Here is a 22,491-nt window from a genome sequence, read left to right as displayed (position 1 = left end):
CCTACGGAGGTGTGCAGGAGCTATGTTGCCCAGAATGGGGAGCCAGTGGGATGGCGTAGGCTTTAAGCATCCGGTAATTAGTCGGAGTGTTTGGTTTAGTTGCGTGTCAACGGCTGAGGTATGTGCACTGTTCATCCATACTGGGGCGCAGTACTCAGCCGTTGAGTAAACCAGAGCCAGAGCCGTAGTTCGAAGGCAGGATGCAGTGGCTCCCCAAGTGGTTCCCGTGAGTTTTTGGATAATGTTGTTCCTGGTCTTGAGTTTGTTTGCAGCTTTCTGTAGGTGAACTTTGTATGTTAGGCTTCTGTCTAGCGTAACTCCCAAATATTTGGGGTTCGGATTGTGCTTCAGGGTTGCACCTTTAAACGTGATGCTGAGAGTTTTGCCAGCTAGCCTGTTGTTCAGGTGAAAACAACACACCTCCGTTTTAGTTGGGTTAGGGCACAGGCGCCATCGGCTGAAGTAGTCATCCAGTGCAGCAAGGTCTTTCTCGAGGATTGGTTCTGACGCATCCATGTTTCGGTGTTGTGTGATGAGAGCCAGATCATCGGCGTATCCAAACTTTCGGGAGGAGGTGTCGGGTAAGTCATGCACATAGAGATTGAAGAGCAGGGGGGCTAGAACGGAGCCCTGTGGCAGGCCGTTATTTAAAACTCTAACACTGCTACTTTCTTCTCCGAGGAAGACTTGGACTGGCCTATTAGTTAGAGTGTTTTCGATGACCCTAACACAAACCCTACATCAAACTTATAATTGGTCATAAATCATGCAGGTATTTAGAGTCACAAATATAAAATATGCATCTTATTTATCTTAGCTCCCAACCCCCTTCATAACAAACCCCCTCCCTTCATAAATGTTGTGGCAGATTCTTATTGGAGATTTTTCAACAACTTGAGCAATAGTCACCTACTTGATGAAAGTTGAATAAGTATAAATTAATATTCAGACACTTTGTATCTATTAAGTAAGTAGGTTGTCCAACCCATAGTAAAGGGGTCAGATAAAAAAACCACCATCCCCACCCTTTAATTAGGTACTATGTTGTATAAATAAAATTTACTATACCATGATAGAAATGTGACCGAACCACGTAATTTGTTAGACTATTATGTTGTAAAATTTTACAAAGGTTGATAATAAAGGCTCATTATGGGGTGAAGAGGTGACGAGTTTATGGCCGATATAAATTCAATAAATTGGTTCTTAATTTACTACCATTTTATCGCTCCCTTCTATTTGATAAAATCCTGCACATGGTTTATTGCTTTAAAACATGTTAATATATATATTTTTTTAATTATTAATCCTCATGTATTTTTTATAGTCAACGTCTTAGAAAATTTTATTATTTACATACAACCAAATATGGTTTTTCATTTTAGCAAGCTGACCGAACCGCAAACCGCACAGTTAAATCAGGTTTTGCGACGTAATTTGGTAAAAGTTCCAAATTACATGCGCCATTCAAGGCATTTCGGACCACAGATGGCTGGCATAGTATTTCTATAGTGCGGTTTATAAAGCGGTTAGCTCGCTAAAATGCAAAAACATTTTCGGGTCTTTTAATGTCAACTTAAGCAATCTATTAAAGCATTGTCCCGGTGTCACCTGCCACGCGTCCTGGGGGAGTTGGTCACATGCTATAAAATTTAAAGAAAGTTTTAACTGCTCGTTTCTTATACCTACCTAATTTAACAGTGGTTTTGCAACAAAATTCTTTATAGCGTGGCTTTGTGCTAATAAGGTAAATATCGAATGGTTCGTTCAGTAATGCCACTATTTAGTATTTTGTGGCTCATTAAAAATGTTCGTGGATGCTAGGCGCGGAGAACCGCGCGCGGTCACGCGATGGCTTCACGGAAACCTAGGCAGCAAGCCGTCGCCCCGGGCGATCTGCTACTGATCCTTTGTTTATCTCTGGAGAACTGAAATTATTCAAAAATACTTTAATGAAATGGATATAACAACTTACAGACCGCGACAATAATATAACCCACCCCCCCCAACTTTTTCATATCTACTATAAAACAAAATATAAGTAAATATATTACTAACGCGCTAGCATTGTTCACTTGATTCTAGTACTATGGTATGTATATAATTACGTTCCGATGTTGTTTGGTATGCAGCGGGGAGCGGCGGTGTTCGATAGCGCGACAAAAGTATAACCCATTCGTCAGTTTGGCTCGAGTAGCTCGGTGCACTGGACGTGTCAATCCGTGTTTATACTTGTCTTGTGTTTCTTGTAAGTTATTACAAATAACTGAATTGTTTCTGTTGATATTTGTCTATTTTTAAAATAAAATGCCACGGGGGAAACACTTAAATGAAACTGAAATTAATATAATAAAAAAATTGCATTCTGAAAATTATTCGAAGGCCAAAATTGCAAAAGTTATCAATAGAAGTCATCGTGTTGTGCGAAATTATTTAAAAGATCCCGAAAATTATGGAAAAAAGAAAAGGACAGGTCGACCAAGAGCTACTACACCACGAGAAAGAAGGTCAATTCTAAAAGTTGCGTCTAATTCTGCGCTTACAGCAAGACAAATCGCAGCGGAAGCTGGTGTTAGTACCAATTTAAGAAATGTTCAACGTATTATACGTGAGTGTCAACATCTAAAACGTAAGAAATTACGAAGAAAACCATCGTTGTCTGATAAACATAAATTAGTTAGATTACAATTTGCAAAAGATCATGTTCAATGGAAAAAAAATGGAGAAAAGTTGTTTTTACCGACGAAAAAAAGTTTAATTTAGATGGACCTGATGGATTCAATTACTATTTTCATGATTTAAGAAAAGATAATTCTGTATTGAGTCGTCGACAAGCTGGAGGTGGTAGTGTAATGATATGGTCTGGTATTGGATACTCTGGTAAAATGGATATTAAGTTCTGTACTGGAAAAATTAATAGTAAACGATATATAGAAGTAATAAACGAACAGATTACTTCTCATGCAATGCGGATTGCTGGTCCTAATTTTATTTTTCAGCACGATAATGCCAGTATTCACCGCGCACAGGTTGTTAAAGACTATTTTGCTGAAAAAAATATTCAAGTTCTTGAATGGCCAGCTTATTCCCCTGACTTGAACATAATTGAAAATTGCTGGGGAGATTTATCACGAGCTGTATATCGCGGATCTAGACAATTTACCACAGTTACAGAGTTGAAAAAGGTAATCATCGATGAGTGGCAAAATATGAATCAAGACATAATTAAAAAGCTGTACGACAGTTTACCAGATCGAATGATTGAAGTCATAAGTAAAAGTGGTGGATCTACTAAATATTAAATTACATGAATAATTGCTATTTGTTATACTTCTATTGAGTTTTTGTTTAAATTTAATTGCCTGGGTTATACTTTTGTCACGCCACAAAACTCAATATTATCTGTATTTTGTTAATTTTGCATTTAATAAATAATATTTTGATGGTATAATAAACATACTTACAACCAAATTTTGTGTATTAGTAATATATAGATATAAATATAATTATTTATCGGATATCACAAAATTAGGGGGGTGGGTTATACTATTGTCGCGGAGGTAGTATAAGTAATGAAAGACTAACTACGGTAACTGTTGCCATTGCCTGTCTTTGACCCTCCGAGTAGTGGTAAATATTACCTTAGCCACCATGCTGTGAAAAAAGAATCTTCATCTACCACAAAATGTAGGCCAGTTTTTGATGCATCTATGCCCTCTTCTACGGGCGTGTCTTTGAACAACGTTGTGCACGTTGGTCCCAAATTTAGTGTAGAACTTAAAATAGTATAAGTAATAAACTAATCACCTGTTATACATAGTTTTAAAAACATAAAGAAGTTGAGCTACTGTTTGCTAGATTTTTTGTTTTGTGGTCTTACGTTCGCCGCGTTTAATAAATTGTAACGTGTGATTACATCCACGTATTTGACTCGGTGGAATTCGAATGCCTCGAGACAGAGCTATAAGATTTTTTTCCAACAGTGAAACCGCGGTAGGTAACCCAGCGAACCATCGGTAGCTGACTCCGACCGATATTTCATGCGCAAGTTAGTTCAAACAAATCGTACGGTGTCCTTTCGTATCACATCAACGCTTTCGCTCCAGTGCTCGTGACCCGAATTAAACCCCAGAGATATTAATAGACTCGAATAGTTTATGTCTTAATATCGTCGATTTAATGGTATAGGTACTGTGAGACAAAGGCCTATCATAATATTGTTATTCTTGCAAAACTATGCGTGAAAAATTATGCATGACGTGCTTGATTGTATAACTCAACTAAGTAGATCGATCTCAAGTAATCTAAACCATTAGTAAAATCTAGATATTTACCGACTGACTAGTGTTTAGTTAGCTTGATAGCCAATAGGGCATTTCTTTGCAATATAGGAAGCCATAGCAATTCCTCTCATGCATGTATCTATTTAAAGCGCGGCCAATGAGTGCTCCTAGCGGATAATTAATTTCCAATCAAGAACATAGCTACCGTACCTATAGCGTATATAGGTGTATATCGTGCGGCTTCCAACGATTAAAACAATTTCGGTCGGGTTTAGCTTTTATTCTTTTTGTGAGAGGCCAAAACTGTATCATGTTTCCATAAAATCACCGAAGCGACTATTATTTCACGTTCACACTTCGTTATATCTCCCTCGATTCTTGCAGTTTAAAGTGGATCTTTTGATTGATTGTTAAGAGTTAATTTTTTGTTGATTTCTATAAGTCGGTTAGTGCGTTTCGTTGGTCGGAGTGAGATGCCCAGTAGCCTAGGTAACTCGATAATGTGGATATCGCTCTGCCTCCGCTCAAGTATTCGGTACGATTAAGATGAAATTGCTTTTTTGTTTTAAGTAGTATTTTTAGCGCTGCCCGTGTATTTTACTCTGAACTGAGAGTTCGTGAGCTTGTGCTCGGGAGCGTGGCGCCTCGGTATGTGGTTGGTTACGTAATGTGTGCAACATATAAAAGCCTCATCAGACAACATTAAAGTGCACATCTTTCTCAAGCACCAATGCATGAGAAAGATGAAGGAGTCTGTATAGGCTGCAACAGACAAGTGAGGTTATTTGAATCAACGCATTTATTTAAACAGTGTTGTAAATATTACCTAAATAAAAAGTAGATGCTGTGAGGCTAGGGATCCAGCCGATCAGGTTGTCTATACTAAATTATAATTAGACTGAGGTTACAATTCATGAACTTTAATCTTTTTTTTAATAAACATCCCTTTAACTCCTTGGATAAGTCCATTAACTACAAATTGTATAATAATGTAGAGCAGATATCATAATAGTGAATACTAAATTAAATCCAAAAACATCAGGCGATCCGTCTGCTCGTTTGCCTCCTATCTATATAATTAAAAAAAAACATCTTCTCTTAGGTGTGATGTGTGAAGAAGGCATAAATCAGTTTCATGCAGCCAAATCTTCAACCTGACCGTATATAAAGTAGCCAGCTTACTTCGTAAAAATCGTCTCCTGTTATAAATGCGAAAGTAACTCTATCTGTCTTGATCTCTGTCAGTCATCATCATCATCATCATCCCACGCAGACAAAGTCACGGGGAGAAGCTTGTATACACTACACCTATAAATATAGACAGCCGTGAGATATAGATACCCGCGTGTCGAGACAGCGACCGCGAGCAAAGCCACAAGCTTGCCTTAACTACTAGTCTAAGTTATTATTTAATCTGGTGCTACTGGGCTTTACTTTCTAGTTAGGTGACTGTACGAGTAGCTATGTGGCTTGCATTGAGCGTATACAAATAATCGTCAGTTTGAGGCTGTCAATACTTTACTGGGGATATATCTTTAATAATATTTTTATAAATCTGTTCTGAAAATAACGCTAGTCATTTGGATAAAATAGGTCAAGAATTAATTCCTAAAAAAATATTTTTGCCCCTCGTAGAAAGTAGATATCGTCTATAATGGGGTTGGCCGGTCGAAGTATTTAGCAGATGGATATACCCCAGCATAGCTTGCCCTGACAATCCCTAGAATTGTGTCAAATATTCGTTTTTTTAATGCCTTGGATAAGCCCTTTAAGCCAAATCTCAAAAAAAAGGTACAAGCTATGATGGGGCCATCTATGGAAACGTTTGACAGTTGTCAACCCCATTCTTATCACTACTTAACTATGAGAGTAGGTAGGTATCAAAATTATTATGAATAGGTAGGTATATTTACTGCCCTACTTTGACACCTGAATTGACATAAAACAAGTTGTAAAAGGTAATCCCGATACTAACTTAACAGTTATAAAAAAAAAGCTGACATATTTCACGGGTTGAAATATAAAACGTTTTTCGCATTTAGCTAAAATTCCATCGAAATTCCGAATTTCCTCCGAAGCATGCATCGAACGTGTCAACTATAATTATTATGGATGTGTTGAAACAAAAAATAGACCATCTGGCAATTTGTAACGGTTGCTAAGAAAAAAGGCCGTTTCGTTGAATCCAGTAGCTTCTACGCTTGAGTTAATTCGTTTGTTTTAACTACTGTGTTTAGCGAAAAGAGGCTAAAAATTTAATGGTTAATTAACAAGGGGTAGGGGTACATCTATAGACTGTATGAATGTAATTTTATTTGTATAATAATTAATAAGTCATTAATACAACTAAATATTTAAAAAAATCGTACCTATATGTACGTTTTATGCAGGTAGAAATAATAAGTAAATAAAAAAATATTGGATACATTATACATATTAGGGCAATACCTATAGAATCCATTTTAATATTTGTACAATAGAGTCAGGGGTGCGAAACTCCTGACTTCGGTCAAACTCGGCTCCGCTCGGCTCAGCATTGCTCCGAGCAATTATTAGGGTTGGCACCACTTGACTTCCTTTTGCGTGCACGACCACAGATAAGATAATCTCTTGATTTTTGACAACCCTAAATAGCTGAAAGGGATAGTGCCATATATTAGAAAGGGACAGCATGATTCGACCCTGAACCGCTGTCAAACTTCGTTTTTGTAGGAAGTTTCCTTTCTGTACGGTAGTACTATTAATTATTCTGTGATAGAGTTATGATTCTTATAAAAATCAACCAGGAATTAAAAAGAGAATAACAATCAAAATCATAATAAACCTTTTGGATCCAACTCATGTTTATCAGAATTATATCTAATCTTAATAAAAAAGGTTTACATTTCTCTCCCGCCAATGCTGTTCCCACTGCATTGTCATGTCGTTTCCATCGCTCGGCGAGCGCAGGCGAGTTCCTCAGGTAAACACTAGGTATTAAGAACCACGATCAATGTTTATTCGCAAAATGGCGTATTTTAATTAACAATTGCATTGATAATTAACAAACCCAATTGAAATACCATTGAAACTTTAATCGATATGTCTATGTTTTTGGGTTGCATATCTCCTGTTTAAATTCTGCTGATTTAAGAGTCACGAGAATCCGACGACATAAAACCGCTCCCATACTATCGAAGTTACGTCCTTATTTCTAAACGACGTTATTTACGTCGTTTTTAAATAAGAGCGTTAATTAAGTATACATTTATTTCATAATTAAAATAATACATAAACTAAACATAGAACTAATTAAAAACTAAACTTAAATATAAATAGTTATAAACTAAATAAGTATAAAATAAATTGCCTACTGAAGCCCGGCAACGCAGCAAGCGTGATGGGCACCTATGCGTGGGGGGCAGCCCGGGACGCAATTTATTTTATACTTATTTAGTTTATATTTATATTTAAGTTTAGTTTTCGATTATATTTATACATATATGGCGTCGGCTAGGTTCGTGAGCCTCTTAAGTAGGCAAAACAAAACAAGCATTTTAATTTTAATATTTATTAATATTTCACTGTAATTTCGCCAGTCGGTAGATCGGTTTTCTCATTACCTGTCAATCGCCTAAACTGCGACTGACCGCTTTAAGGATGACTCACGCTAGACCGGGCCGGGGCCGAGCCGGAGCTTCCGGCGCTTCGTTTTCTATGGATAGCACCACGTGATCACCGTTCAGCCGTCGTAGAAAATGACATGTCGGACGCCTCGGCCCGGGCCCGGCCCGGTCTAGCGTGAGTCATCCTTTAATCGGAGTTGTAAATGATTAATCATTTTTGCCAATAATGTGAATCTTGCGAAAGTGGCCGCTGTGCCACCTCCGATTAGTCCTATTCACTACAATTCTGTCACAATTACAATGATGTGCTTAGTGTAAGTATTTGGTATTCGGCTCACATTTTCTCTGTTAGCTATGGGAACACGCGACCTGCACGTAACCGAATACAGGAAGGACGTCTCGAGTCTTGACGGAGCGTTTATTTTAATTCGATCTGTCAGAGATGAGAGAAAAAACGTTGACGAGGCTACCGTCGGGCGCCCCGTAACGTGATCACGTCACGTTTGGGGTAGCTTCCAAGTGTGGTCAAGTTATCTATTTACCTAATGACACTGCTTAAAGCCCGTTGTCTGTACCTATATAAAGACTTCTCAGCTAACCTGAGGCCTATATTGTGACCAGAGAAGAGGAATGGTTTGCCTACTAATTCGCCTGGCGCAACGCAATTCAGGTTCAAAAGAATCATCTAGATCAACTTGAAAAAGTTGAGCTGGTTGGTTTGAAAAAAAAATTATGAATAGGAACATAATACCTTTACGGAACTTACTTCCAGAAACTAAAATTTAAAGGATTTATTATTTCATATTTTCTGATTTCTTACTAACTAAACAAAATCGCAAACGGTACCATAATTAGGCCTGGTAATAGGTATATTTACCCTTAAGGGTTCGTTCGTGGTTTGATTATCCGTGTTTCTATATTCCAAATACATATTTCGAATAAAAGGCTTTTAAAAATGGGCTATAACTTCCAACTTCTTCATTCGTCTGTATGACTATATTGCTTGAATTAGCAAGAGCGACAGAGAAGCGAATGCAATTAAAACTGCACGAGGCCATGCGCTTGGCGGGGAACAGAATCCTAGGGAGGAACCTGGTCTTCAACAGAAGGATATGATGTCACGATCCTCAGTATTGAGGGACCGACTGAAGACGAAGAAGAAGTGAAGCGAAAAACGATCTCCGAATTATGATTTTCGCGGTAGTGTAACTCATGGAAGTGGACACCTCGTATGTAATCGCTGCGTCTGCGGCGGGAAATCGCGCGCGGTCCGCACCGCGAAACTTGACGCCGTTCCCGGCTTTATCTCACTCCTGCACCAACCATTGGCTTAAGTAAACCAGCTTAAAACGAAAGTGGAGGACCAGCGTGAAATCGCCTTTTCATACAAACGTAGTCCTCATTTTCCGCTCTGGATATTAACATAATTGAAAATATTTTGACACAATTTGTTATATAAGCCACTGAGCTACGCCCCTACGTTTGATTATTTTGAATTTTTAATTATTATAAGAGTTAGGTTAGGTTAGATTAAAAAAATTATATGAAAACTGTTTTTCGCTCCTAATTTTTACAATAAAAAAAGGCAAACGTAGGGGCTATGGTTAATATACATAAAATTACTATAAAATAAATAATGTAAATATCCAGAGAGGAAAATGCGGCTACGTTTGTATGGAGAAGCGGCGGTCCGCTTTCCTTTTAAGTGAGCTCATGAACTGAAATACTATCTATGTCTAATCGAAAATTTACATAAGATGGATCGTTTGGCACGAGAGTTCGGCAAGTGGCCAGAATCAGCCTTATGCCCTGCGCTTGCAAACATGAGGCCGGCGTCACTGGGCTTTCTACTAAACGCTGTGCACTGAGGGCTTACCGTGAACAACGTTCGACGTGTTGCCTCTCTGTCGCACTTGTAAAATCGTACGTAAGCGTGACAGGAAAGCAACACGTCGAACGTGGTTCGCGGTAGGCCCTCTGATTCAGGCTTTACGGATCAAATCACGGTTTATGTCATTCGATTAAGGGGCATTTTGCCATCAGAATGTTTTCATTGGGGTACAATTTATAAGGGTAACTTTGCTAGTAACATCTGAATCTGAGCGTTTGATTGACGGTTTATAAATAGGGAAGCGCTATAAAAGGTATAGTTGGTTCCGGCGGTCCAATAGCGTATTTCATCTACATACATACCTGTAGCTAAATTAATTCAAGGAATTCATTTCAGACGAAGTCGCGCGTAGAAGCTATTAACCATATAAAAACGGCAATAATAATCCACAATAGTATTTGAAAAAAAAAAGTATTTGACCACATCAGACCCAAAGTTTGAAAAAAAAAACATTGTATTGCTAACAATAGAAATACACCTAAAACATGCCCGCAGCTATTCATTTTTAAAGTCCGTATAATTTATTAAATTATCAGAAATTATATTCCGGTAGTCACTGGCCAGTAGTTAGGTGCTTATCAAACTTAATATTTTTTGTCGAGCCCCAAAAACCGAAAAAACCGAAAAAAAGACGTCAGAAGCACGCGACACGCGATCCGTGGCGTTTCGACGCGGACAAAAAATATTACATCAATAATCAACTCCTCAAGATTCGGTCAATATTAAACGGCTATAAATTATCCTAATAACTTAAAACTATGATTAACTCGTATGCTCCCGCGCCGCTCTAACAACAACTAGTCATTTAAGCTTTTGCTTTTGTCCGGTTATGTGTTGATCTAATCGCAAAAGAGTCGAACGTTTAGTAGTCCAGTAATTCTGCGCTCTGATTAAATACATAATATAGTACAGACATTCAAGTCACGTTTACAGTGGTGGTTGGTCAGCGTTCGTCTCGCTTGCGGTCAAAACACGATTAGGAACATCTTTGAAGGGTGTCTCCGAGTGACCGCCAAAGAAGCAAAAATAGCGAGATATTTTGACCGAAACGCAAATTATTGCGGTTCCAGAGTAAACTGTAACCGTAATTAAGGTAAAGACATAATGGGGTCCGTTTTAGAAGTATGCCACAGTTTCCTAAAATAGCGGTTTGCTTTAAACAGTTTAAACGATCGTCCTTGGAGAGATTTTGTGGTATTGTGGGCGGGATAATTCTCGGTAAACCTAAGGTTATGATACCTATATTATAATTAATCTGCTAATGATATTTTTAAGCAAAATTATTTCATAAGAACCTAGGTATGAGTAATATAATAGTTATTATTGGGTAGTATGAAAGTAATTATAAAGCCCATTTTTAGGGTTCCGTACCCAAAGGGTAAAACGGGATGGGACGGGGGTATTACTAAGACTCCGCTGTCCGTCCGTCCGTCCGTCCGTCCTTCCGTCCGTCCGTCTGTCTGTCACCAGGCTGTATCTCACGAACCGTGATAGCTAGACAGTTGAAATTTTCACAGATGATGTATTTCTGTTGCCGCTATAACAACAAATACTAAAAACAGAATAAAATAAAGATTTAAGTGGGGCTCCCATACAACAAACGTGAATTTTGACCGAAGTTAAGCAACGTCGGGCGGGGTCAGTACTTGGATGGGTGACCGTTTTTATAGATAATGGTACGGAACCCTTCGTTTGCGAGTCCGGCTCACACTTGGCCGGTTTTATTACTCGCTATTCACCTTATAAGTTAATCGCACTACTTCCATCTCAAAATAAGTAATAACTTAATAAGAGACTTAAAATAAGTTTGACCTCTGATCCTTGTACCTAGTGGTGATCCTAGACTTCTAGAAACCCGGTGTTGCCAGGCTGAAAAGTGGTTCCGTTACCCCGTTACCCCGACCAGTCCCTTTAATTTCCCCCTAGCAATAGGATATTTTCCTACTAGTCAAATCAGTTACGTTTTTAGAAATGTCAAAACGATTTGCTAATATCAAAGACATATGTCTATTTCTAATATGGAATTTATATGAAACATCACATCGTGACATCACGGTCAACTCACCAACTTTTTATATTTCTATCCGATTCATTAAATAGAACTTGTGTTTAAAAATAACTCCTATCTGTGTTTTTCAATAATTATCTGGTGCTTTATTTCATGCATGGTGTAGAATAATTTATTTGAAATACAGTATAATTACCCTATTCTAATACGTTTCGCCATCGAAACACTAGGTAGGAGGTACCTAATTAATATTGATATCAATTTAAACTTTTTAAAGTACGTTTAATTACAAACATATTATTATGTTTTCTTTTTAACATGCATACATATTTATGAATTCAACTGTACAACGCTATTTTATTATTATTTAACGTAACTAACGCCATCTAAGTTCGATGCGCGTCAACACCAAACCAAACCACCACGTAACAAAACGTCGAGAATCGGCTGCCTCAGTCGAGTGAACTGCCATCTGTAGGTTTATGGAAGTTTTGAACGTTTTTGGTTAGATGGCAGTGGTATGGCAAAACCAGGTAACAAAGAAGCTATAAATGGCTATACTTACTGTATTTTCAATGGCCGCCGTAAGATGACGCATTATGACGCGTTTAGAATTTCAGCGATTCCATCGTATTTTCTCGGGAACGTTCGTATTTGTCATGCTAACCGAACCGCCTTCAGTACTTTTTGTACCGAGACTGAAATAGCAAGACACCTTCGTACGTTTCCGTGAAAATACGATAGAAAATATGCACTACATCTGTACTAATTTGACCCCTATATCCTTTTAGTTTTTTCTAATAATTCTATTAGGCTCGCATATCTCTGGTGGAAACGCAGCCTAAAGGTCCAACTATCACAGACATTGGTTTTAATTCATAATTCTGGATGAGTGGATGGTATATCAGAGATCGGACAAATTTGCGTCATTGCTTGCAATGATGTGGACATGACTCCAAAATTGTTTAAATATAGTTTGTCAAAGGACTGTCTCATTTCAATCATAGACAGAGAATCATACTGTCTTTGTCTTACACTAGTACTAGCACCCAAAAGAAAAGGATAAGTACAGTTTTCCTGGTTCTTACTGACTGACAAATTGGTTTGACCAACTATAATTAATCATTTAATTAATTTCTTACCTGAGGTTTAATTTTGATTCCTAATCAATAAATAACACAAAGATTTCTTATACTTAATGTAAATTTATTAAAGAAAATAATCAGTATGTTTTCCAAATGTTTTGTCAGGCTTTCCTCATGGACCAACTACGTATGCACAACTCATATTTTTATCTCAAAAATATATTTAAGTGCTATTTATTGACTAGGGAACAAAATTAAATCTCAGGTAAAAAATAATTTAAATGATTAATTACTTAATCCATTTTGGAGTGAGAGAGGATGTCCACATTATTGCGAGCAATGATGAAAATCTGTCCAAATAATAGAAAAATCTCGAGTCCAATCATGAGCATTACTCTCAACATCCCCAAAAACCTTTTGGAATACCCAGTAGGTACCTAAACCTCGTGTATAATTGAAGAAAATTGTTTATTCACCGACTTTACAAGCTTTATAAATTATTCGTATAATTTATTCTTGGCACTGAACTTACCCCAACCGGACTACGAAGTTTGAACTCAAAGAGCAATTAATTCCATCTAAAGCACTAAGCTTTAGATGGAATAAATTTAGTGAACAGAATAAGTAGAGGGAAAGACCCGAAACAGCCAGATTTTGCAAAAGCCAATGAATTATTTCGGTAGTTTCGGAGCGAATTTACAGGGTTCTATGTTTCACTTTTATTGAAATTTGAACATTGTCTAGTGACATTAAGTCGAATTTCAACTACCTATCTTGAAAATGTGTCGTAACATAGAACCCTGTAATATTGGGCCAGCGAAATGTTTGCAGGTCCTGCAAATTGCAGGTGGGAAGTTTGTGTTCTCACCAAAAATAGCTCTTATAAAATTCGTTCTATACTGCCAAAATAATACAAGTAGCTCTTTCAAATCCAGGTTCCTTCATGCCACTTTCCTCTTCTTTACAGGCAGATTTTAATTTTCAGTGGGACTCTTCTTTAAATCGTGACTACTTCGACTTTTCTTGTCTACAGATAAAATCCCAATTGCGACAGCGTTGCAGCACGGCACTGCTGCAGTAAATGTCAGCTACTATGCAAGATATCGATATTGACTTTGACATTTCCTGCAGCAAAGCATTCGGCAGCAATACTGCAGCCAAATTCAATAGTACTTCACCGACAAAATAATTACGATCTAAATGAGTGTCAAGTTCTGTAGATATTCAGCTAAGGGTGGTACTCAACCTGTCCAATTTCTTTGTCCAATGTGTATTGCGTCTCACATTTTGCTTTTATGAGTGAGACGCACTGACATTGGCCAAATAAATTGGACAGGAAGAATACCACCCTAAGCAGATTTAGGAGCTTGAGTAGTTTGCATAATGTGAACAATGTTATGCTTACGGTGCTTACAGATGTACCTAGTTGTGCCTAGTGCATATTGTTTTCCATCGTATTTTCTCGGGAACGTTATCGTATTTGTCATGCTACTTCAGTCAACTTCAGTACATTTTGTACAGAGACTGACTGAAATAGCAAGACACGTTCATACGTACGTTTCCGTGACAATACGATGGAAAATAATTATGCACTACCTACATCTGTATTTATATACCTAATTACTTCTTTTATTTTTTCACTAAATAAGTTACCTACATAAATGGGGTAACAGGGCACGCATCTCTCATATTATTATTAATTGAAATTCCATCGAGATTTTTCTTCTTTGTCAAATGCCGAAGAGGATAGGGGACGGTCGATGCTCCATACAAACGTAGTCCTCATTTTCCTCCTTGGATATTGGCATTTAGGAAAATATTTTTACACAATTTGATGTATTCTAATCATAGCTATGCCTGACCGTTTGATTTTTTTCGATTTTTACTTTTTTATAAGAGTTAATTAGGGGCTTTTAAAATATGAAACACTCTTATAATAATTAAAAAAATCGAAAAAAATAAAACGGTCGGGAATAGCTATGATTAAAATACATCAAATTGTGTAAAAATATTTTCAATAATGTTAATATCCAGAGAGGAAAATAGGAAATTCGTTTGTATGGAAAACCGGGTTCGAGGCGATCGTCCCCTTTCCCGTCCCCTGAACTTTCACCTTTCGCCGAAATCTTTGTTCCTTTATCCTGGTTCCCACGTCTTGCTCGTTCAATAGAGTACTTTAGTAAATACAGCATTGGCTATAAAACGGCAAAATTCTGTATGTGTAATATTATAAATGTATGTAGGTACTTAACGCATGGGGGCCTAAATACCTAATATACTTACTATACTCTTTGGGCCTTAATACCCAATAAAAGGCCAACTAAATGTATGTATTTCACCACGCTCGCTGTCAAATGACGCTAGACGCTGTCAATTTTCTGTTACATACAATTTCGATCGATAAGTATAACGTAACTCAATAGATAATTTACTTATTGGACCAGCAATATACGGTGCATTATCACTGTCAGGTGACAATTGACATATTACTGGAACCGGGGCCCGAGAATTTATTGTTTTTGCCAACAACTAAATTGACACACCTTTATTGCCGACTGTACTTTAAGCTTCAAGAGTATTTAATTCTACTCGCACTTACGTACTAGTTTACTTACTTAGCGAATCATATGAGCCCAAATTCGAGAGTTTACTGGATAGCTAACGTATTCCTCTATCTATCTCCTGATTCCATCAACAATTCAGTACGATATATGGTTTCGAAATTATAATGTACTATCTTCTGCCCGCGCCCGCGACTTCGTCTGCGTGGAACGATGATGACGATGGTAGATAAAAAACTACCCTATGTCCTGTCTCGGGGCCCAAACTAGTAATTTATTTTTGTTCTTAAAATTTGTCGGTAATTTACAGCAAGTAGAAGTTACATCTTTTAATTAGGTATTAATCTGTTACAGACTTATCGATAACAGATTTATCGATGTTTCATTTTCTCAAACACTTGTTTATGCCGCAAAAACTTCTATGTCTGATGATGGCATTTCAAAAAACGCCATAGTTACTTACTTAGGTATGTACAGGAGAGATTGATCAAAGTGTGTCCAATTAGAAAGATGACAAACCAAAAATCTTCCCAGATTATTAATAGAGATAGAGGTCCCTCCGGTCTCTACAATCCAATATTGAAATTTCGTAGCAAAAACTTCCTGGCGTCATATTTTCTAATTTATTTTACCTACATCAACATCAGGCAAGGATCCACAAAACACTGGAATAAAATTTTCATGAGCAATATCACATTTTAATGGACAATTACGAAGAAATCGGCATATTGGCTACAATCCCGTAAGTAATGCAAGAATAATCGTTGAAGAAGAATGACTTAAAATAGTACAAGTAGTGGGTTACAGTTATTGTACGATTATCTACTTACATTAGAATAGAGATAATAAAGAGTTTTTAAAGACAATAATAGCAAATTGAATTTGAAATAGAGAGTTACTGTCATGGTAAATTATGTAGCTACAGTACATTTACTGCCATCTTTCGACAGAAGATTAAACCTGTTAGAACGCCATTTGACCTTGATCATTATTCTTTCACTGTTAAATATAGAAATTAACGCCATCTACTCAAAAGTAGGCCAAAGGTATGGTGCAATCTTTTCGAGCGATGGCTCCATTACCTTTACCCAACATTTCAATATTTAACAGATTAACACATATCAGTGAAAGAATAAGGATCAAAGTCAAATGGCGTTCTAACAGTTTTAATCTTCTGTCGAAAGATGGCATTAAATTTCCATTGGCTACATACTTTACTTTGACAATCCGCCTCTATACACTTTATTCTCTTTGATAATAGTGAAAGTACACAAATAGGTACAACAATTCAGGCTACAGAGAAAAGTCTTCGAAATGCATAGGTTGCCTTTGGCTAAAATAGGCTAAAAATTGCGACGCGTATGCCTGATACCCTACTGCATTGGAATGCTTAATAATTGAATATAGAGATATGTATATGAAAATGTACTATGTACTCTTACTAGACACGCCAAAAATGTTTATTTTCATAAATAGGCATATACCTTATATTAAAATCGTTTATAATTTTTTATTTATTTCAAGTATATCTAGGTAAATATTTTTTCTACAACACCATTGGAACTGCACCGGTTTATATTGGCTAATATGTAGATACATAGTTAAAATTGGAAAAATATTTCCAGTGCAGTTTTCGTGAATAAATACAAATTATTATTATTACAGTAGGTCCTATAAAAATACAAATACAAAGTATCGTTAAAATTGAGTAAAGGATTTAATGACATTGTTCCCATTCGTTAGTTTTAAATTTATCAATTATTAGTTTGTTTTTGATACTGAACATACGAATACAATATACCTAATTTGCTCAATAATTGGCACCGATTCATGAAAGAAAATGTTAAAACCAGAAAGTTATTTATAGATTAAGTTAGTTAATTTTCGTTATATTAAATTACTGGTCTAATGTCTTACGATTTTTTATACTAATAGTGAAATTTTGAAAGCACAAACTTTAGAATTGAATTTTATTATTTTTTTACATTAAGGAAGAACAATTTAGGAAATAGGACGTACGTAACGTGAAACCGTCCACTTTTCGCTGGAGGTCACGCCGAGAGAATAGTAGTAGGGGACTGTATGAATCATTAGTAAATAGTAGGAACTCAAACCACGAACTACATAAGTAATACATATAATCGAACTGACCATTTTATCACGTATAATTTTCGCATGCTTTCTCAATGGGCAAATTCAGACTAAGTATATAAATATATGGACTGTTTCACGGTAGGTTTAGTGTATCAGATTGATATTTTAACACTAGTATTTAAGGTAATAGTATTGATCGAAATTACTAATAATTCGTTTACGACAAAGATCCAACACGCCAGCGGTCATCGACGACATAAAGATCCTTTCAGATAACCATAGCCAAGTGCTACGTAAATAGACGAAAATATACTGACCATAAACGTTGTCATGCTTACAATGAACTTAGACGAGTAGAAATAGATTTACAAAAGTTTATCACGGATAAAGCTTCAATTTAATTTAACAGCGCACTCGTATATAAAATCTTCTCATCTTATAAACAACTAAGCAAAACTTTGCAACAGAAATGCATACAACCGACATTAATATCAAAATAGAGAATATATCCACAAACGTGCGGCACAGTGGAGTTTATCACCGCTTTATAAAGCTTGCCACTTCCACTTGCTTTTAGCAGGGAAAGATGTTTAAATCGCATGTAAATGCTTCCGTTAAAGGGTCTGAGTTTGATACAGCGGCGTTACATGTCGCTTTCGAGCAGGCCAGGCCGGCGGCGGCGCGGCGTCTCGTCACAATCTATTAACTCTATCTCTTCGATCTGTTGGGACACGCTGGGAACGTTCTCGCCCAAGGGATGGGCCAGTCCATTTTTGTTAGGTTTCTTGTTGATTTTAGTGTCTTCGTCGAGTTTGAGTACCTCAACGGTGACGCCGGTTTCGTCGCGATCGACCGCCGTCCGGCAGGGGCGGCGGTCGGGCTGTTGTCAAGTGTCCTCCTCGTCGTCGCCCTCGAGGCTCTTCTCCGCGAGCCGGAAGCTTTCAAGGAACTCGTTAAGGTCGACGAGCCCATCTTTGTTAATGTCCATCAGGCGGCAGATGTCCACCAGCTGCTCTTGCGTCATCGGGTTAGGCATGTATTTACCAAGGAGCTGACACGCTTCCGAGAACTCCTCAAGAGTTATGTAGCCTGTCCATGAAACAATAAAAATTATCATTTTGCAAATTTTAGCTCACTGACAAGAGTACTTAAGTAGTTTGCGCAGGAAGTCTGAGGAATCGTAGTGTTGCTCCTCTTGCCTCCCAGGCCCCCCGAGCTCGGTACGCTAAACGGTGCACAGTACACGCTCCCGCTTCCTCCCCTAAAAATTCATCGGACTCCCTGCGCGAACTACCTAGCTATAGGTACACGAGTTCGCTAGCATCATACATCGAATATTTTTGTACCTACGATTGATTAAAAAATAAACATTTGTTCAAAAGTGAGTGGGCTTATAGGTCGACTTTGATTGATTGATGCAGAGTGACGGAATACAAACCTGAGTTATCCTTGTCTAAGATTTTAAAAATAGCTTCTAAACTAGTCTTGTTTTTGTAAAGAGTGTCCACGACAGTCTGCGTGTCTGCTTTACGTGCCAGTTTCTGAAACAAAGGTATACTCGTATGAAATGAAATAAAAAATATGTATTTCGAGCAACTATGGGCTCATACAGATTTGTTAGTAGAGTTACTTAGAATTGAAGTGTAAAAAAACACGAGGCAATAAAACAGAAAAAAATCGTGAGGTACCCTAATACTTTTTAAAATTACATACCTATGGAAAACAACACAACATACAATTAACTATAGTTTCTGATCGACAGACATTCCTGATATTGTGCTACCAAAAGGCTGTTCTTTATGTCTTAACATTTTTTTTTTACAATTAAGAACATTCCTCGAGCATTTCGAGTCATATGAACATATTTTTATTTTATAACGATTGCACTATTTATTTTAAGGATATAAGACCCTGCCCAAGAGTTCTAAAAAATCATTAGATACTGAATGCTGACACGCAATGAAGTGTTTGCAACTCTCGAAAACACACCTGGCGGCTTAGCACGGTCGCGTTTTTATCCCTTGTCACCATGCCTGTCACGTTCTAACAAGTATGTAAGTGCGAAAGGGACGCGCATAGTGATAGTCGATAAAAATGGAACCGTGCTGAGACCGCAGCACACATTAAATAGGTACGTACATTAGCAGTGAGCTCAAAGGTATCCATGTAGCGGACCCTACGCGTGTCGGGGTCCGTGCGCACGAGTTTGTCCTTGAGCATGCGCCACGGCAGCCCGAGGTGCGTGGTCTCTTCCATGGCCGCGCACCAGTCGCTGATGGGTATGTATCCTGTGAACCAACGACATACGTAACTCTGTGCCTTTCCATCATACCAATACGTCGGAAAGGGATAAACGATTATTATTGGCTTGTCAACTTTAGTAAACGTTTATGAATAAGGGGGTAAGGAAAAAACGTGCCTCGGAAATCAAGAAAAAGTAATTCTCGAATAGATGGCGCCACACCTTTGGCCTATACTCGGCTAGGTGGCGTTGAAGGCACCGTTTGATTAACAATTTTAACACAATATATCAGTGAAAGAACATGGGTCAAAGTAATACGGTGTTCTCAAAAAATAAAAAATAAACATTTTCATGCATAAATAAATAAATATACATTTTTTTATACATTTTCCTTTTTAGATTGAATCGTGTGTCGGTAGATGGCAGTAAATTTATTGTGACTACAAAATTTACTATGACAATAATCCTCTATACTATCTACTCTCTTTGCTGTGAACCAACAGAAGGCTATTCTGACTCAAGTACATTTTGTAATCATTACAATAAGTTTTAAGATTTTGAACAAAAAGACATTCACAAAAAAAGTTCTCCATTAAATGTGAAGACCTCCATAAACTTAATCAAGGAGAATATTAATGTCGATAACACTTGAATTGATGACTTGATGAGTACCGATACGATTGTTGTAGAGCGTTGGGCGGAAATTCTAATTTGATATGGGTTTATTAACTGACCCATATTTCACCTATGCTTATGGGTTTGGGGTTGCCTGGGGCTACCTATATTGAATGAATTTACAATGAGATACCTTGTCAAAGGCTTTTAGTACCAAAAGGGTCTTATTGTTTCCCAAAAAATCTTAAGTTATAAATGTCATATATCCATATCATTCCTGAAAAGTTAACGGTTTCAGAATTATGACTAATGATAATATGATAAACAATGCATTATGATTATGACTTAAAACTTTATGTCAAAGAAAGTACTACCCGTACTAACATTTATATTTTGTCTCTTCATAAAACTTGAAGTTTCTATCACATAGGTATTAGGTATGATTTTTTTTGTGCGACTAATACCACCGCCGTCTCGAGTACCACATAGCAGTTTGACTTGCACAAATAACCTGTGGTAAGGTAAACGTACTAGTGCTCGATGCTATTGCCCAATAGATGACACCTTGCTGTTACCTCTATTGACAATGACTTAAGTTTCAAGATGACATAAAGTCATAAATATTAACAAAGTACGGCCCGCGTCACCTCCGTTTCTTCTCTCTTCTCCCTCTCTGCTAAAAGGTTGCCGACCGCTGCCTTACAGGGAGGACACACGTTACTAATCGTAGAGGTTGTATCTATCCGTATCCGGCCACACACAAGAAGTAAGTAAAAGTAAAAACCCAGAAAAGGTAACAAATTTAATAAATCTAATGAAAGTATCAGTAGGCCAGGCAAATTAGATCCAAAAAAGCGTTTTGAGGAATTAATTCCCAGCAAGCTGGAAATCATTTGGTCCTAAATGCGTATAATCTGAGTTTGCTCCATTCCATCCCAGGAGGTGTGGATAAATTTTGGGAGACTTGGAAGATACGGTAGAACGCAGAACGCTTACGGTAGAACGCTTTCAAATGCAGGGGCGACTTTAAAATTCTAGTTTTTAAGCCATAATATATTTTTATGCGAGATTTTTTACAGTAGTTGAATATGAATATATAGTAATCTAACTAGTTACAGGAACATTTTCAGTAAATAATGAATAATGGTAATTCTATGGCCGTTTTAAATCTATCAAAGTAACCCCAAATTTTCCAAAGTCCCCCGTTCTACGGTACATTTTACCTTGGATTGACAAAAACACTCGATGTAGAAGGAACCCACCGTCAAAATCAATGTCTGTCTCTCGAATTTGTACCCAGTACCTACTAGCCAATTAACTTTTGGTAAGTTTTTGTGTAGTTGGTACTTTTCGTGACTAACAAAAGTAGCTACCCGAAATCCGAGTCCGATGACTAATGAGCCCATTACCACGGTCTTACTTTCTTTGTGTAACTTTGAACGTTTCCTCTCTCTTAATGTTCCTGTAGAATCGCTAAAGCAATGAGAGCCTAATTAGCCAGCTTTGTAATTGTGAAGTAAAATTCAACTATAATCTATTCTTTAATATATTCTTCAGCAATTGATACTGAAAGTTAATCGATTTCAAAGAAAAATGCAGTGGACTTAAGCTGATACAAAAAAAAACGTGTGTTTTAATAAAGTTGAGTAGTAGGGATAGTCGATGAATGCTTTTACCGACTAAAACGATTACAGTTTCTATGAAGGCAAGGAGAAATAAGTTTAATTACCACAGCCGGCGCAGAGCAATTACATACATACAATAGTGATGCCCAGTCGCAGAAGCAGGCTAAAGAATGTTAATAATTAAAACCCTTAATTATTTCCGCGTTCCGTGCATGCTTCGTTGTTCATAAAGCCCACAAATAAATCAACGATCTAGACGTAAGTATGAGAGTGTTCATTATCATTTTATTTTATTGGTATTCAGGAAAACAACGGCCGTAAATATACAACTTACAAGTATTATTACCTACATAATATTAGGCCAATAACAGTTAATAAATTATGGAAAGATGTATACAATTTTAGCCATTTCCTCAGAAACCTAGCAGTCAAACAAAAAGCTAATATACATTTCACTCGTTTCCTTGTCGAAACTAATTTTG

General features: G+C 37.2%; 1 protein-coding gene across 4 annotated transcripts in view; it reads right to left on the bottom strand.

The window, feature by feature from the left end:
• Positions 1–16,104: 16,104 nt before the first annotated feature.
• The window catches only part of LOC134806494 (serine/threonine-protein phosphatase rdgC), a 128,790-nt gene continuing 122,403 nt past the window's right edge, over positions 16,105–22,491 (bottom strand). For all 4 annotated transcript variants that reach the window (XM_063779769.1, XM_063779767.1, XM_063779768.1 and 1 more), the window contains exons 13-15: positions 19,667–19,815; positions 18,966–19,068; positions 16,105–18,616 (exon numbers count right to left, since the gene is read on the bottom strand). In XM_063779769.1, coding sequence (XP_063635839.1) covers positions 18,414–18,616; positions 18,966–19,068; positions 19,667–19,815 — 455 coding nt within the window. In that variant the 3' untranslated portion in view covers positions 16,105–18,413. The remainder of the gene's footprint in view (positions 18,617–18,965; positions 19,069–19,666; positions 19,816–22,491) is intronic.

This window comes from Cydia splendana, chromosome 3 (assembly GCF_910591565.1).
Source record: "Cydia splendana chromosome 3, ilCydSple1.2, whole genome shotgun sequence".
NCBI classification, from domain to species: domain Eukaryota; kingdom Metazoa; phylum Arthropoda; class Insecta; order Lepidoptera; family Tortricidae; genus Cydia; species Cydia splendana.
Note: the sequence above shows the minus strand (reverse complement) of the source record. Positions and strands in the feature narration are given on the sequence as shown.